This window comes from Manis pentadactyla, chromosome 6 (assembly GCF_030020395.1).
Source record: "Manis pentadactyla isolate mManPen7 chromosome 6, mManPen7.hap1, whole genome shotgun sequence".
NCBI lineage: Eukaryota > Metazoa > Chordata > Mammalia > Pholidota > Manidae > Manis > Manis pentadactyla.
In genome coordinates, this window is record NC_080024.1 from 112,171,786 (window position 1) to 112,190,711 (window position 18,926).

Below are 18,926 nucleotides of genomic sequence, written 5' to 3' on the forward strand. Positions count from 1 at the left end.
TGGGAGCTTAGACCCAGAAGTTGAAAGAAGAGCTGACATTCTTCTGTAAATAAATTAGGCTCCTCCGTTTGCCAACACCTTCAGGGCTGGAGGAAAAAGCAGAGGGACTTCTGTGCTGAGGCGCTAACGGGAGGAAGGCAAGCCCTTGCTACTCCTCAGCACAGCAGTTACAGACCCACAGTTTGCTCAGAAGGGCAAACCTGTATGGGAATCACAGTGGGGTGTGTAGTAAGGATAAGCCATTAGGTTTTTGCTGGCTTATTCTAAAAGAAAATGTATTATGGAAGATGTATATAAATGTGGTTTACTTGAGAGCAATTTGTTAATGTGGTCCAGCCAGATTCTAATCTCTTCATTACTATCATGTGGAGGTGAAATAAATTTCTTCTGCCTATATTATCATAATAAAAATTAGGAAAGAACTTAGAAAATAAAAGGAAAATAATATTTCAACTGCTGCTTTGTCAAAAGATTAAATGATCTCTTGGTTTTTTCCAGCTCTAATGCTCTGGGGCTGGCCAATTCAGCCAAGCCTTGGCATGAAGATCATTAGACTGGTAAGATCACACTACTTCCAGCAGTTTCTCTGTCATTATTTTAACCAGAACTCCAGACTCCTCATCCTGCATCAAGGTCTTGGAGAGCTATGGCAATTATCATTAAATAAATAAATAGAAAAAAATGCTTCACAAAGAAGAGGGAGAGCAGGCCTGTTCACGCTGACCCCCCACCTCTCTCTAGCTGCTTCCTGCATTAGAAAGGGCAGACGGCCCCACCTTCTGGGAATGGCCCTGCTTTCACCCTCAGAGGCTCCCTTGAAAACTCCTTCTCCTCTTGTCACCTAGACCTAGACGTTCTCCTGGAAACTTAACTACACGTTAGGTGTCATGCTGTCCTCTCTGACCACCTGTCCTCATGCAAAGCCCTCCCTTCAGGCTCTGAAAAGACACCTGTACAGAATACCAGCAACTAGCAAGACTCGGCTTAAAGGGGCAGCTCCCTGTCAGAGGTAGAGTGCTACATAAATATTAGAGTTTCTTTTACATTTTAACATTATACTATAAGCATTTTCACCATACCCTCAACAGCATCATCTTCTGTCTGAATGACCCAGGCCAGAGGCAGAAACATTCAGATGGAACAGGGCTTATAAATCAAACCATGGGTTTGTTTTAATAGATTTAATAAAACATTGTTCTATGTTGTGTCTCTCATTTTGGAGTTCCTGAAGATTTTTTTTCTCTTTGTATTAAGTCAAAAAACCTTTGTTTTGTTTTAATTGAAGCATTTTTCTATTTAATGATAAAGCAGCAGCCCCTGGGAGATGCTTAGCCATGACCCATGCATCCCAGCCCCACCGGAGACCTGCAGAATCAGAATCTGCATTTTTAGTGAGCTGTCCAGGTGATCTGTGCATGTACAAGTTTGAGAAGCACTTCTCAACTCTCGTTTTACACAGCTGAGCACAGAATGACTTTCAGTTATCTTGTGTGTAAGTTATAATTATCAAATTCATGGATGCTAGGAGTCATATTCTCCAGTCTTTAATGGTATGGCCTTATGTACTCAACTGTAGATCAGGCTTCTACACAGCACTGTCTTTACATTGTGTGTACTTATCACAATGATCTAAAATATCTTTTCCACCTTCACCAAGGTTATGCTGTTCTCAGGAGGATTTGGGGGACAAATGGAAAGTCCTGCACTTATCCCTACTAAACTTAATGCTGGTTTTCTTTTAGACATTGTCGAGATTCCACTAATTCCAGGACCCAGTGTTTTCACTTCCTACACATGTGATGCATTTTTAATATCAATATCTAAATTAGAATGAATTAATAACAGTGAACAAAGATGTGTTGTGTAGCTAGGGTAGAAACCCCGTGTCAGCCTTTCACCGAGTGTACTCTATGTTGCCTCTCTTGTTTTGGGAGATAGGTTTTAGGGAAAGTGTACTCCTTCCCACTTTTCCCCATGAGAATGTGTCTGTATGTGGAGTGAGCCATCTCCTGCTTTCCACAGGAAGTCATCTCATGTGGAAACCTCTAGGATAATTAGCAGAGTGACAAGTCGCCGTGACAGAGGGAAAATGAGGAGTCTAGTATGATGGAGGCCAAGGGAGACAGGGCTTAAGGAAGACCGAAAGGTCATTTGGACAAAAGCTACTGCAAGGTCGAGTAAACTGAGAATGAAATGCATGTTGAGTGTGGCAAGATGGAAGTTGATGGAAACCTTGAAAAGGGCATTTTTAGTTATTTGAAGGAACAGAATCCAGGTTGAAGAGAATATGCAAAGCAAAGAACTGGAGATGGTTGAATACAATTCTTGTATGCATTCTTGATTTAGTAACAGCTTTTTGAAAAGAGAAAACTATCACATTAAATGTGTACATCTGTATAAAGAGGCAGCCCACCTTCTGAAAACAAAACAATGGCACTGGAACTGAGAAAATACAGTATTACCCTCTGAGGATGATACCAAGAGATTTCAACTCTGTGTACTTTTGATTTTAGTGATTAATGTATTTGTCAATTGCTGGTGTCTAAGGTGGAAGATATCTCAAGTGATGTTTTTGTTTGGAAGATGTCCCTGTAGATATGTGCTAGAATAAAAAGCACTGTAAGTTAGTGGATCAGACACCCTGGGGATATCATCCTGGGATCAGTAAGAGGTGGTGATGCATTTGGCATCTTGAATGCCTAATGGTTTGGTTAGACATACGTGGACACTTGTAAGGACAATTCTCAACTGGAGCAACCACAAACACATTCAGGACCTGTTACATAATTTGAGTTAGTGCAAAACAAAAATGTGGGGCCCCTTGTTTAAGTCATGAACAATTTCGAGACAGTTTTGGCAAAGCATTAAACCAAGGGTGGCCTCACTGGTCACACACCCTTGAAGTGGCCCTGAAAATTCTTAAACAGGGATGCCAAAGTTTTAAAGCATAAGCAAGTAAAATATACATAATAGAACATGGAAGTGGCAGGAGAAAGGGGAAACTAAGACCTTGAGGGGTTTGTAGGAGAATTGTTTTAGGGAACTGTTTGATTAAAAAGTGTTGAATTAGTTAATTAAAAAATATGGAATTAGTTGATGTTATATCATCTATATATCACTTAAAAAATAATATAAACATTGCAAGCATTGTAAATGATATAAGCAAAATGTAATATAACTACATTTTAATTCAACGAGGATGTCAAAATGCAGCTTAAAGTCTGTTCTTGCTTTTTGACTTTCCCTTCAGCTGAGCTCACTCCTGTAGGGATTTGGAGGGAGATAGGAAGGGTAGTTCCTTTCTAGGGCAATGGGAATGATATGAAATTTAAAAATATATGTTGAGATGCTTTTGTGTTTTGCCTATGTGCAGTAATGTTTTCAATCGGGTTGAATATTTAAATTGAGAAGACCACTTCCAAATGAATGAATTAGAGTTTTTTCTATTATATGCTGAATTATAGACTTTTTTTCTTTTTCTCTTATACACTGAATCAAAAACTGCAGTGTCATGGAATATAAGCATTAGATAAGCCTTGTGGGAAGAGGAGGCGGATCCTGATAAGGCCCTATTTTCTACTGAGAGTATTTGTGCCTGGCCTGTTCCTACTGCGTATTTATCTTTCAGGGAAAACCTCTGTCTTTGTCAAGGACACCTTGAGCCCATTGCTATGGAAATGGCACTCAGCACAACCACGCTGAGGCCTTTCACTCCACAACCCCTCTGCTTTTTCTGAGATTAAACTTTTCTTCATCTTCCCACATAAGAAAAAAAGTCTACCGTGTTAAATGCCAAACTCCCAGGAATTTGGATTTGATTTTTTCCCACTGTTTATGTGCGGTCTTTCTTTTTCTCTCTCCTCCCCCCTCTCTCCTTTTTTCCCCACTGTGCTGGAAAGTGCCTTGGAATCCCTGGAATATCTTAAAGCTTTTCTTTTACTAACAGCCATCAATGATTAAATTGGTTTAATCCAAAAACCAAGTATTTGCTTTTGTAGAGGAGGGGGTGGGAGGGAGCCGTTCACTAGTGGATGCTTGTCTCTGGAGCTAAAAGGGCTCCTAGGATGACTCAGGTCGTTAAAAATGCTCCCAAGGGTTAGAATTTTGAGAAGTAAAATAACTAACTAACCGGTAACTTTTGAATAATTCTCATTGGAAAAAAAACCTCTGTTTAACACCAAGTAAACAAGACTTTCATATATTTCAACATTACTTTTGATGTTTTATTATTTAGACATTCTGAGAATGCTGGTATTTGATAGGCAAAACAAGTTCATTTAGTAGTGGTTAACCTGATTGTTAATTTATATGCATAACTTGAAATAGAATTTCTTTAAAATTCTATTTGACTAAATGTTGGTCACAGGTTTCTTATGGGAAAGGAACAGAGAAATACAGACCAGTTATTGCAAGGAGCCCCTGTCAGCTGCTGATGAACCAGAAGTGAAAGTGGGAGAACAGGTTCATTTATGCTTATTTTGCATATACACCTACTTCATACGATATGGGTGTATTTGTATTGTTTTCTGGAAAAAAAGTTTGTGTTAAGATGAATTTTGCCACTGCTTGTAAAAAAGCTTCCTGCACATATTTAGGGGCCATGGGTGTACTATACTATTAGTTATTTCAACTTAAACCTTCCTCAGTTTATTGCTCTCTCTCTCTTCATATATGCCCACATCATATATGCTCAGTATTCATAGATAATGTGTTCCTGAAAATAAGCTTGAATGCCAAATGCAAGAAATCAGATGGCGACTTTCATTTTAGGAAGGGGGTTTCACTACCTTGGGGGAGGCTGAAAGCCATCCTGACAGTTCTCATCAGTTTCCTCCTGGCATCATCATGTCTGGCACAGGCCCCCTGGAGACAGGAAGGGCCCCTGCCTTACTAGAGTCCCTGAGCAAGAGGCAGCTGCTGCTCTAGGCCCACCTGGGCATTTGGGACTTCACCTGGGCAGGACACTGACTCCTGGCTTGGCTGGAGCCCCTCTCCCTCACCTGCATCATCCACCTGGATCCGAGGGTCAGGGGCCTCCTGGCTGCCTGTGTCTAGGGACGAACTAGATTCCTGGGGGAGGAGGTGGGGGAAGGAGAGTAACAGCTTCTGTGCTGTCAGCTCCTGCCCACAACTTTTAGCAGAAGATTCTTTTCCTCCAGGGTTCTTGACCTTTTGGCGCCAATGGACACCTTTGGCAAAGCTCACAGACCTGTTCTCAGCATGTTTTTAAATGCATAAAAAGTGCATGACAAAGAAAACCAAATGTATTAAAATCTAGCGTTGCCCCTGCATGGCTAGCTCCTTCTCATTTTTTAGGTAACTATCCAAGTGTCACCTCCTCAGAGGCGTCTTCCCTTGTCACTCACAGGACAATTAGAGGGCAGGATTGTGATTTACAAATGTGCATTTAACTTACAGGGATTTACAACTCCTCAAGAGTTGCAAAGGCAATACAGAAAGAACAATAAGAAAAAGAAAAGGAACTGGAGAAGAGGTAGGAGGAAGTCGGGAAGGGAGACAACTGTGAAGGAAGCAGGCAGCCTTCTGGCCTCCCACGCAGGGAGCCCCACCTTGGCGGGTCTTTGTCCTCCATGCTTGCCTCTCATGACATACTTCACTCTGCGCTGAGAGTGTTTTTTCTATTTAAGGGTAGATATTTGTCAGGCTCAGTGGCCCTTAAATGCACACCAACAGCTTCATCTAAAATCTAGTCAGAGAAACAGAGACTCAAATACATGAAATATAACCATGACAGTTTAATTAATTTGAGGAACTTGTGCTAGTGATATCTACTGGGTAATCTGAAAATAATAACAACAACTATTTAGTGAGCCATTAATGTACTGTATTAAGCCCCTTGTCCACATTGTCTTATTTAACGCCCACAAAAATATCTACGCACTATTCTTACTGCAAAAATAAGGAGACAGACATAAAGCTTCTCAGCCATGGCCACACAACTGACAGCTGGTAGCTGGTAGACCTGGAATTGAAACCCAGGGCTGCACAGCTAGGAAGCCCGTGTTCTGACTCCTTACCTGGTGCTGCCTTTCATAGGCATTAGTGATTCTAATACAGTTTGGATTCTAATAGAGTTGACCCGAAACAAGTGATTAGAATGGACATTTCCATTTTAAGCCTGGACACACACAGGTTGGACATTAAATATGCCATGTGAAATTGAACTTACTGTTCAGGGAGAATTCTACCCAATGGAGATTGATACTTTTATTAGGGAGCAGGCCAGAGAGTGAAGGAAGAACTCTTGCAGTAGGAGAAGATTGGAAACAAAGCCCACCTCCGAGGACTTTCTGGCTTATGATCAAGATTGTAGGAAGCATCATTTGTTTCTCTTTTGCTCCTCTTTGGGGAGAAGTTCTGAAGAGCAACTGCTAAAGAAGCAAAAAATTAATGCCACTTGATACTTCTATTTGGTTCTTTTATCCAAGAAGGTTAAAGAACTACCAAATTCCTTCTCTTTACTGTTTTATACATCGAATGGAGAAAAAATTCCTTAGCTCAATTTCCAAATAGAAGATGGTGGGTAAATTTACCAGATAGCCTATGAAAGCAAAACTCTAAATGCACAGTATTTTAGGAAAAAGGGCTCCTAGAGTTACTTATTTAGTAGTTGAGGAAGTAGAGGCTCTGAAGGATTGGTTTGCCTACAGACATATAGTTGGTGGTAGAACCAGGAATGAGAGTCTAGATTTAGGCTCCTGGTTCTGTGCATTTGTAACCTAGAAGTGAGAGAATGTTCCTTCCTTCATTTACTCATTCTTTTGTTCAGGCTTTACTGGGCATGCCACAGGCCAGAGGCTAACGTAAGGCAAGTAGGCCATGGTTCTGCCCTGAAGTAACTCACAGTTTAATCAAGAAATGTTTTTATTTTTCTGGAGGCTAGTTGAGGGGAGAAGAACTGGAGGGAGACTGGTCAGCAAATTAACAACCTTGTATAAATGGTAAGTGCAGAGATGCGCATGCTGATTAAAGGCAGGACCAAAGAACATTTACATTATTAGCCCGCAGTTCCAGAAAGATGTGGGCTTGACTTGCATGATGAGTAGGGCATGAATGGATATATGAAGGTGCAAGGGAAGGACGCTGAAATCGATGGGAAGAGCAATCGGAGGAGCCATGAAAGGATTTTAGACCTGCCTTCACCTGTACATGGCCTGGTGTTTCTGCCTGAGTTATGCCTAACTGGATTTCTAGTTTTAGACCCTCTCCTCTAACATGCTTTTAAATACTGCTGCATTTTAAATATTATTCTTATTAGAATCCGTGAGTACATGTCTTTCTTTCCCTCCCAGCTGTGAGAGCCTTATTCCTGAGAGAGGAAGAGCCCACTATATTCATCCTGGTGTCCCAGGGAGGAGCCTAGCTTAGTGCTTCAGACCTAAGAGGTTCTCCTGGAAAGTTTTTTTAAACTCAATCAAGCATTCTTATCCACTTTTTCTGACTCCTATGGATATGTTCCTAAATATTCATGCATCCTCCTCAAATTCATGTCTTTAGAATACCTTATTATTATTAACCTGGAATATTAATTATGTTATTAGAACATCTTGATATTATTACCCTGGAATTGTGTTAAATGCTTCCAGGATTCTTCACAGAATAATGCCATTTGTAGCTGTTAGAGGTGCTGTTTTTATTGTTCAATCAGGCAATTCCCATGTTCCAAGGAGTGTGTTGGCAAATAGGGTACTTTTACCAGCCTTCTTTCATCAATTTATAGATGTTTAGTTGGGTAAATGGGTGAGAATAGGGAATTGAGAGTTGGATAAATGGAGAATAAAATAGATTTTGTTTTTTAAATCACAAATTTCTCAATTCAGAAACTTACATTCCTATTTTTCCAAACTTCTGTGTGGATTGAAGAAGTAGCCTTAGTTTTCAAAATAAAAACTTTTGACAGCCAAAGCCATTTTGATTTTCAACCGTATAAAATATTCATAATTTTTAATTTCATTTGGAAAAAAAATCTGAAAATGTCACCCCAGATCCTACAATTTAGAATTGCAAATCATTTTCTTTCCAAATATCACATCGATTTTGAGTATGGATTAGTATAATCTCTAATGGTTAAGCTATCTGAAGTCTCTCAGGTAAAAACATTGGTAATTAAGTGTAGTCAATTGTTGTCTGTCAGCTTTGTGGCAAATTTTCAGCTAATATCAATAAGGGAATTTCCAGTAGATTAATGTGGTCCTGAAATGCATTTCAGTAGGCCAAGTGTACTCAGGCTTTGAGGACAGGGGATTAAAAGTAAAAAAATACTACTGGTGAATGAGAAAGAATTTATTTCATGCTTGGTGGAGTCTGGCATTACCACTGGTTAAAATAACTAGATAGAAAAATGATTCCTTTGTGTGTCCTGAATGGGGGAAAATACAAATTAGTATAAACAGTAATACTAATTAAAGTTAGTAATGTCTTTCAACAAAAATGTATGGTTTAATTTATCAAGTGCATGGCTAATGGGAAAACTGTCACATACATATCCTACTGCAGCCCTCATTCAGCTTTTGATTTTTATGTGTAAAATCAAATGTTTGTTCTTGGTAGGTTTTTGAGCCCAATGCCCTTTCTCACCCTTTGATTTCTTAACCCTCCTCCAGCTTGAAGCTCATGTAATTTCCCTTTATTGAAATATTTCAGTAGTCTTGGAAATGATTCAGCAACCTGAAGGATTTTTTTTTTAATTGCCTTTAAAACATGGTTCCTCTAGTACATATTTCTCACTTTCTTTCATCTTCCAACTGATGTAGTTACATGCAACAAGGAATAATAAATTTTCTATAACTGTGAAGTGAACATAAATGTAATATGAAGGAATAATTTTCACTGAGTAGCTTTTTTTAAATACTAGCTTATCTAAGAAGAGAGATTTAGTTTTAATGAAAGATGACCAGGATATTTTTGTGAAATTAAGTATTTAAGGTTTTTCTACTCAGCCATGCTAATGTAGGAATTTATCTTTCCTTTCATTAAAAGGATATTGAGGATATCAGCAAGGTAAGGAAATAGGGCAGTTCTTGAAAATCTATCTAATACAAGGAACTACCTGATGCTGATTACATTTTGAGGTGTTAGTCACCAAAATTATGTTAAGTTTATGTTCACGAGGTTTGAGCTTTTTCTCAGTGACCTGGGGCTCAGACTTTTGAGTAGAGAGAACACTGTGCCCTCATGACACCTGCCTACTCCCACCCCGCCAGCAGCTCAAGGTCACTGCCAGTCTCTAGAGAGGGTGGGAGCCCTGCGCAGGAAGCAGGGGGTTCCGTTGATGTGGAGCGTCTGGATGGGAGAACAACGTGAGGTTGGAACATTAACTGGTGAAGTATTTGTTGATAGAGAATGTGCTATTATATCAGCTCCCATGACCTGAAGCTTTTCTTCTTTTCATTGCCTGGCTAGTCTGCACAAAGGGAATGGAGAGAGTTGATTGTGCTGCAAGTCTAAGTGCATATATGTGACACAGGGCCAGAAAGACATCATTTTAGCTATTTGTATAAAGCATCACAGTTTAAAACCATACCAGTTTTAAATTATTGGTTCATAAGCTACATTCAAACCAGATTACTAGAATAGTCTGGTCATAAGGAATGGAGAAAATAAGTGTTTATCTCCATACCAAACAGAAAAAATACCAGCTCCACTTGCCATGAAGTAACACTCCCAAGAACTACATGTCACTTTAGGAACTAAAATGTGTCTAACTACTGGTTGATAAAAATAATGTTTTGGGGATTGGCATAATTAAATATAATGATTCATCTGTTTTCTCATTAAAAAAAGACTTTTTAATGAAAAAATAAATCTTTTTAAAGGAATATAATAAAAATAAAACCAGTTTTAAGTTAAAAATGAAAAAATATGTATATTAGACATAGCATATGATGTAAGGCTGTTACATTTCAAAATTAAGACTAATGCTCTAGAATACAAGTATTCAGCAACTATTTTCTATAGAGAGGCTAAGGGCCTATTTATTTGACTAGGATAGAACTATTTAATGGGAAGTTCAGTTTTATATGCAAAATCTTTGAAAGACTACATAATAAGTTTTTTTAAAAAATAGATGCATGGTGAGTTCTTTTAATGTAGCAAGTTTAACTCATACACAAATAACCATTTCATTTTATAACTTAAATTATTAAAATAACTGTAATAGAGAAGATCATTGAAAATATTAGGCAGTGCCTAAAAAAATAAAAATGCAAGACATGAACTCCTCCTATATTACTAAAATTGTGCTTTTTCAAATTTCACTGGAAAAGAAACATTTCAGAAATAATACTGACTGCATGTTCTTTATAAAGTAAAGATTGTCGTTGATGATCTTAGATCAAATTTTAGTAAATTAGAGAAGCCCCACTGAGTTCAGACCCCATCTCCCCCCGCCAATATTCCCTCTCTGGTACCATGTCCATTCATGCAGAATGCCTCTTCAACTTCACATACACCGTTGTTTCTAGACTTTATGGAATCCTCACTGTTATTATCCTGTTTTACCAAGATAAAGTCAAATTTCTTAAAGAACCTGATGGAGTTGTGTTTCTCACAGCCATCCAACAATTGATTCCTGAATAGTTTGGACCAGCTGCTTAAAGATAATAATCTCTCAAGACAAAAAATTGTATGAAGGCAAAGATTAATACTGAACTGAAGAGGATTTTGAAACCTAGATCTTTGTGTACTAAAGTTTCATTCACCAAAGAAAAACACAATAAATAGAAGAGAGAGAAAACTATTCTAATTATAGGAACAACCTTGGAAGTACTAACAGAGGCAGTGAGAACAGAGTGGGTACAGAATGGATGCCCTACTTTTAAGTGACAGCTGTTTGAATTTCATTGGCAAACCCCACACTGGGATCATTTGAAACTTGTCTTAAAACCTACTTTCCCAACATTTTATTATAAAACCTTTCAATCAGAAAAGGGGAAAGAATTATACAGTGAACCTCTGTCCTCCCACCTAGATTCCACAATAAATATTTTACTCTGGGTTCTCTGTCACTTGCATATCTGTGTTTCATCTTTATCTACCCATAAATCCAGCTTATTTTTTGATGCATTTCAAAGTGAGATGAAGACATCCATACATTTTTGTTTTAAGCATTTCAGCATTTATATCAATATTTGTTTTATAATTCTTTTTTTTTATTTTCTGAGGTAAAATGTTTACCTACAGTAAAATACACTTCTACTCAAATGTTAGATGTACACATTCTGTGACTTTTCACATCTACATATGCCTGTGCAATCCCACCCTTTATCAAAACATAGAACACAACATTGCCCCAGAAAATTTTCCCATGTCCTTCAGTCAACCCCTGCTCTGCAACTGCTGTTCTGAGTTTTTTCTCATAGATGATATTTGTGTGTCCTAGAGTTTCATATAAATGAAACCACTTCATGTATTGCTTTTGTGTAAGTCTCTCTTCACTCAGCACATAGACATACAATCTCTTTTCTGTTCACCTGCAAAGTGAGATGAAGGAATCCCATTCTTTTGATTTTAAGTGGCTGAACTGATTTGGTGAATTTTGACTTTCAGGCCTGTTTCCTGCCATCCTCAATCTTGCCAGCAATGCTCACATCAGCACCAATGCGACCTGTGGGGAGAAGGGGCCCGAAATGTACTGCAAACTTGTGGAGCACGTGCCTGGCCGACCGGTGCGGAATGCGCAGTGCCGGATCTGTGATGGCAACAGCGCGCACCCTAAAGGCAAGTGGTGCTGCTTCTCCTGGGAAGCACCGTTGGGGATGGGTACTTTTTGAAATGATGACTGCGGATTTCTTTTAGGAAGCATGAACATTGTGTTCACCTTCACTGCTATTCATTTCCACCAGCATCGCAGTTTGGAAGCTAAAAGATTTAAACCAAACACTGAGAGGAATGATGTTTTTATTTTCTTTCAACAGAACGCCATCCAATATTGAATGCAATAGATGGCACCAATAACTGGTGGCAAAGTCCGAGCATTCAAAATGGGAGAGAATATCACTGGGTCACAATCACCCTGGACTTAAGACAGGTAGGTAAGGACAGAACCATTGGAGAATGTCCAGAGGTTGCTGAGTTGTGCTCTTCGAATGACCTGCAGGAAAGTCTGGCTTATTTCTTCACATGTTTATATTCTGGTCACATTGTTTTTCCAGCCAGTGAATTTAAGTAATATATGGGAAGTAGTCCATAGTACCATTTCTTGTCACATTTATCATTCCCAGGTATCTTTGAGAAGATGAGTGGAATTGTTTCCATGTGGTTCTAAAAAGCTTTGATCTTCAGAACACCAAGATCTAGGTTTCAAAATCCTGTTCAATTCAGTATTAATCTTTGCCTTCATACAGTTTTTTGTCTTGAAGAATTATTATCTTTAAGGGTGCAATCATCTATTAAGGATACTATGCCAGGCTGTGTGCTACATGTCAGCAGACACATGGGGGGTGAAGAGACAAGAAACATGTAGGTCTATTTGAGCTATTGTCTTGCTATCATCACTGTGCAAATTTATTGTTTAATGGTTGTATGCAAAAAATATGGCTAGGAAACAAAAGGAGGTAATTTAAAACTTCTTGACCATCCTCACTCTGTCATGCCATCTGTGAGGGCAGTGACTGAACTTCCAAGGGCGAGCCTTCAGCATGAGTTGGGAAAGGAAGGTATGGTTGGCTCTGGCCACATCTGCAGCCTCTTTTACTGTAAGACACATAGGAGAATGGGAAGAAATATGACATAGGTCTGGGTTGTCCCAGTATTTCTGGGAAGGTGAAAGAAAAGAATAAAAATCCTGAGTGGAAGGGATGAAAAAGAGAGATGGCTGGTGTTTTGGAGCAATTGTCCCAATTTCTGATTTGCATTCTCTCGAAAAGTCATTACCTGGCATTCTTATTTATTTCCATTGAATTCCTCTTATGTTAGGACTTATTGACGTCATGTGAAATATCAGTTGAAAGAGACGAATAGTTGAAACTTGTACTTCAGAATTGAAATAGGAATTTTGGAAATTTAATGACAGATAATCAACATTCTTTGAATAATTGGTACCTTTAAAATGCACAGGATTTTTAAGTAGAAGATAAGGCAATACTGTGTATATTCATACACAAAGTTTGATCCTTAATAATAACAGTAAATAAGGAATCAAAATGTGAAGTTCAGGGGACATTTTTCTAAGTTTAGGTTCATAGTATTTATTTAATTAAAATATCAACTTTGGATAATTTCCAGCTATATGTCTTGAATTAATATATCACATCTTGATTTTTTCAATCCCCCTAAAGAAAAAGAGAAAAGAGTCCCCTTTTTGGCCTGGTCTTTGTTTTTATTTCTGTGGTAAGAATGCTTCTGCAGGAGATTTTGATTTTTCCTATCACCTTTTCAATTTTTTATTTTTTTAAAGAAAAAAAATATAACCATTTTCATCATTAAGAATGTGATGCATATGGGTTTGGTTAAACTAACAGCTGAACATTTTCCAAATAAATTCAATCCACATTAGACTATTGCAGTGTCTCAGGTTTGACTTCATTCTGAAGGGAACTCTTTTGCTTTAGGTTGACCCAAGTTAGCTTGAGGAAGTCCAGGAGACCATCTGTTTTAGGTCTTTAAGGCATATTTCAACAATAGCCATGTACATATAGTGTAAACCTCCAGGTAATTTTCAGTGTTTTTAGATAAGCTTCCAAATGAAGATTAGTTAAAACAACTGGTACTCAGAAATATGTTTACCTTTTACACAGTGTAAAATTTTGTTGTGTTTCAATTTTTAAAAATGTGCATTTAGCTTATATCTGCAAAAATATCTCTCAAATTTACTTATCAAGGCTTTTTATTGTGAGCATTTTTAATACATGGGAGGGATATTACAGTGAGCATGTGTATACCCACTCCTGGGATTCAAGGATTGTTAAACGCTTCGTCATGTTGGTTTCATCTTGCTGAACAGACTTCAAGTGAGTGGCAGTCACTGTAACTGTATACTAATACAATATTTTTTGTATCTTCAAAAAATGAAGAGATTTGTTCTGAATAGGCACTATGCCATTAGCACCCCTAACAAAATTCACCGTAATTTCCTAATAATTATTTCACCATCTATGTTGGATTTTCCCAGTTTATCCACCACTGTCTTCTGTAGCTTTTTTCTTTCTTTTTCAAATTAGGATTCAACAAGGACCACTCACAGTATTTGATTGTTAAGCTTCTAATACCTCTTCTAATCTGAATTTCTTGCTTTTTTTTAAATCATTTATCATTTTCTTATATGATACTTTTTTTAAATGATACTTTTTAAAAATGATACTGACTTTTTAAATAAATTAGGCCAGTTACCTTGCAGGACATCCACATTCAGGATTTGTTGGTTTATTTCATCATGCTTTCATTGACATGTACCTTTATGCCCTCTATTTCCTAAAAACTAAACTCAGCTCAAAAGACTTAATTACATTCCGGTTAAATATTTTTGGCCAGAGCACATCACCGGTGATCCTGGCTACTTTACTGGACACAGTCCTGGTTATCTCACTAGTAATGAGGCTAAGTTTGAATCTTGTGTAGCCGACAGCCAGATCTCTCCCTGATTAAGTCTCCTCTCTTTCTTTCCCACATCTCATCTTTATTTCCTAGGTTTCCCTGATACTCAGACTAGAGCATAGCTACACTTTCTGATGACTTTTTCCATTGTCAGAATTAGTGTTTCCCTGTCAAGCCAGCCAATAACCAGCTACTAGATAATTTCTAGATGCTGTACCCCAGGAGGGCAAGCACCACAGCTGTTTTCTTCCCCTTCCTCCTCTTCTCTCTCTTCCCCTCCTTCCCTGTTAATTGGCCTGGGGGCTGTCTTTTTCACACTTGTAAGCCCAGACTTTGGCAGAGTTGAGGCACTGAATGAATTACTGTGTGAATCCTTTTTTTTTTTTCACATTTCCCTCCTCTTTTTTGTTCCCCGCCTAATTAAAAGACGACAATCAACAAACAAGCCTTTCAACTGCTTGGTTTCAGTCCTGTAAAAATATAAAATCTGAAGAACAGATTTCTAAAGTCAAATTACAGACAGACTTTAGTCTTATCAAGAGTCATAACAACTCCATATTGTAAGTGTGTTCACGTTAACTTAATAAATATGTCAGCTACTGAGATTTTATGACCAAATTAGTCAAGTTCATTAGATGCTAAAGACATTTATCCCATTCTTGATTCTCTAGTGTTGAGGACCCTGTTGAAATTACAGCATTTTTAGCCTCTGTGTATGATGTTTAGTTACCTGAAAGCTAAAGAAAAGATAAAAAGTGGCGTTATCAGAAAGTCCATAAATGTTGTATAGTTTGCAGTAAGATTTAACTAGACTGTTTGCCCTAGTAACATATTAGCAGAGGAATGATTACTTTTATTTATTTACTTCTTTAAAATAATGCTGCTATTCATTTTTGCATTGATTCACAATATTTTAGAACTTAGGCTGCTAGATATTTAGTGATATCTTACTTTAAAAAAAATTCTTGGGAATTGAATGAATGTGATACTTTTAAGAGAAATAAAGCTTAAGGATCACTTTAGCAAATACAAAACTAACATATATGTGGGTAGTTTCCATAATAAAGTATTGATCACTGTCTAGTGACCTCGAGGCTTGTTCTTTAGCATATACCACTGAACTGAGTCAGAGATCTTTTGTGAAAATTTAACTTTTAAAGAAATAATTCTGAGCAAGATAGAGCATGCCCATTTGATGGCTCTTGAATTTTATGATTGTCAATAATCTTTTGGGCTCTGCTAAATAAATATAAGTGTGTTCTTTATGGCACAGTTTCTGAATGGAAGAACCCAAGGGTTTCTAGTTTCAGACACATTTCTTTAAAAGCCAATGCACTAGGTAGATGAAAAGATGCTCAGCATCTTTAATCATTAGGGAAATGGAAATTAAAACATCAATGCAATATTACTTCATACCCATGAACATGGCAATTATAAAGAAAAACAAAACAAAATAACAAGGATTGGTGAAGATGTGGAAAAATCAAAATTATTATGCATTGCTGGTGGGAATGTAAAATGGTATAGCACTGTGGAAAGCAGTATGGTGGTTCCTTAAAAAGTCAAACATAGAATTTCCATATGAAAATTCAAGTCCTAGGTATATCCCAGGGCTCTGTGCTCTGACATTGAATCTTCATATTCACTCTTTGAGTTTGGTCCTATTGTTACCTCCTTTGGACAAATGACAAAACTGAGTCTTAGGGAGCTTAGGAAACTTGCTCAAGAGTAGGATTCCCTGAGATTCAAGAGCCTGCACTCTGTCTGCCTTGTTGGATGACATCCCTTCAGCTGAGATTAATAACATCTATGTCTATGCCCTGATGTTTTATTTAACTTTATAGCATGAGCACTTCCCAATATAACTAAAACTCATTATTAATAACTTTTAAAACTGCACAAACATTCTTCTATTTGTTATTGAGTAATAACAAGCTTTCCATGAAAAAGGATTGATTTCCTGTGTATGCCAGTGAAGTAATACAAGGAAAACAAATCAATTTCAAAGTTGTTATTACAAGTTTGTGGTTAGTTTTAATTAAAGGAATGTTACTGCCTGTATGTAATAGGAATTTATACATATACATGAATAAGTATATGCAATATACAAGTATAGGAATCTGTATGTAGTATACCGATTATATATAGTATATAACCTATAGGTAATATATAGAATTTAGAATAATATAGAATTTAGTAAGGTGGTGTTATAGAATTTTATGTATAGTAAGTATGCAATCTATATGTAGCATATAGGATCTAGAGGGATGGGTGAAATAGGTGAAGGGGATAAAGAGGCACAAAATCACATCATTAAATAAGTTAGTGATGGGGATGAAAGTACAGTATTGGGAATATAGTAAATATTGTAAAACATAATAGCTTTGTGTGGTGACAGATGGCAACTACACTTACTGTGGTGAGCAAGTAATAATGTCTTATAATTGTTGAATCACTATGTTGTACACCTGAAACCAATATTATATTGTATATCGACTATATTTCAATAAGATATCTATATATGTATATGAATATACAATCTATATGTTGTATACTCATACACAATGCATACATGTACAAATCTATGCACATACATATATAAGCATAGTTACAGACTATATAGCACTTTTTTCCCCACCCATATTATGTCGTCTGTTCTCCACAGTCCTGGAATAAGTGATGCTTTCCACTTAGGAGGTAAGAAAAGCAGAGCTAGAGCAGTTGGCCAGCATGCCCAGAGTCACATGGCTCTACGTGCTGCAGCTGGGATAGGAGACTGGGTTATTTCGTTTCTTCTGCACTGTGCTCCCTCTCCTTGCCTCATTAGTTTCTGGTCTACTATGTGCTTTTCCTTTGCATCGTAACTTTGTGGGGAGACTGGCCAGAGCTCTTACAGTTTCCTCCTGATTTGGGAGTGTTTGGATTCTTCCTAAGCTGCTCCCCTCCTCTTTGCCCACATTGCCACTCATCAGGGCTTCTCGGGTGAATGGGGCAGAGTGTCATTGACACTTCTTTCCTGACTTTGCGGGGCCTGGTAGATCTGGGTGCTACCTAAAGTACTTTTTGGCCAAGAAGCAGGAAAAGGAATCAATGTTTTGCATTCTCCTTTAAAAATGTGTAAAACTGGGCAAACATTTCACTGGGAGTGGACAGATTTGTGAGTTTAAAATTGTAGTGTTCCTTTAGAAGATAAAATATGTTTTGTGAAAAAAGAAACATACCTCTGGCATTGAAAAGAAAGCTGTCTTTTGAAGCGGTGCTTCATTTTATGTGTAGGTTTAATTAGGAAGTAGCACTTTGTTGTGGGAACATAATCACAGAAGGGCCTTTGTTTTATGCAAACCTTTAGACAAGAGCTACTTGTGTGCTAGATTTTGTAAGACCTCATTAATTTGGAAGTCTGCTGTTTTTACCCCAAAGTTTCTGAAAAATTGATCAGAACTATATTTAGGTATATTATTATGTCATCCAAATAGAAAGTGTTTGCTAAGCACATTGACAGGGTAAATAAGAAAACAGGTAGATTTCACATTGTTAAGACAGAAACTCTTGACTTTTAGAACAAAATCTGCATGTAAATTGCAGCTTCTCTTTATAAATGAGTCTTGACTGTTTTTAAAAGAGGTCAAGCAGAGATGATTCCTGGAAACTGTGGTAGAAATTTCTGTTACTGTGTACTGGTATTTTATTCAAAGTGATTCATTCTATTTCAATTTTCTGTTACTTCAAACTGGTCTCAACCAAATTCAAATATTATTATGTTTCTCTTGAATGTGTTTGGCAAAATGAATATAAAGAAATATTAAGTTCTTCATGATTTGGAAGTAAGCCACACTAAATTCTTGTCCTTCAGACATCTTTATCTTTTTAGTCCCCTTCTCTGTGGAGCTGCTAGTATCATAGATATGTCTTTCTTTTGTGTCCACATTTTTCTTATCTAATTTTATTTGGCATACACAGTTTCTCTTCTAGTTATCTATTGCTGTGTAAGAAGCAAACCCTTATGGCATAAAACCACAACTTGCATTTTATATCTACCTTGTTCTGGGGGCAGGATTTCAGGGAGGCTCCATTGAGTGGGAGTGTCTAAGGCTGCAGTCCTTGGGGGCCGGAGGTAGGACAGCTGAGGAAGGGGCTGGAGCCGCTGAGAAGTGGTTCTGGGCACCTGGGGAGGGGTTTGGGGGCAGCTGGGGAGGAATTCAGGGCAGCTCGGGAGAGGGCTGTGGGGTAGCTGGGGACTGGCCAGGCTCTCCCTTCTGGTGGCCTCAGGACATCTCTGTATGGACTCCACGTGGGCTAGGGTGGGCATCCTCCTGGCATGGCTCCCTTAAGGCAGATCGCCTATATGGCAGTTCAGGGCTCCAGCAGGAGTG

General features: G+C 37.9%; 1 protein-coding gene across 2 annotated transcripts in view; it reads left to right on the forward strand.

Moving 5' to 3' along the window:
• Nucleotides 1–18,926, forward strand: part of LAMA1 (laminin subunit alpha 1) — a 156,979-nt gene that overhangs the window by 11,879 nt on the left and 126,174 nt on the right. For both annotated transcript variants that reach the window (XM_036880704.2, XM_036880705.2), the window contains exons 2-3: nucleotides 11,569–11,739; nucleotides 11,937–12,049. In XM_036880704.2, coding sequence (XP_036736599.2) covers nucleotides 11,569–11,739; nucleotides 11,937–12,049 — 284 coding nt within the window. The remainder of the gene's footprint in view (nucleotides 1–11,568; nucleotides 11,740–11,936; nucleotides 12,050–18,926) is intronic.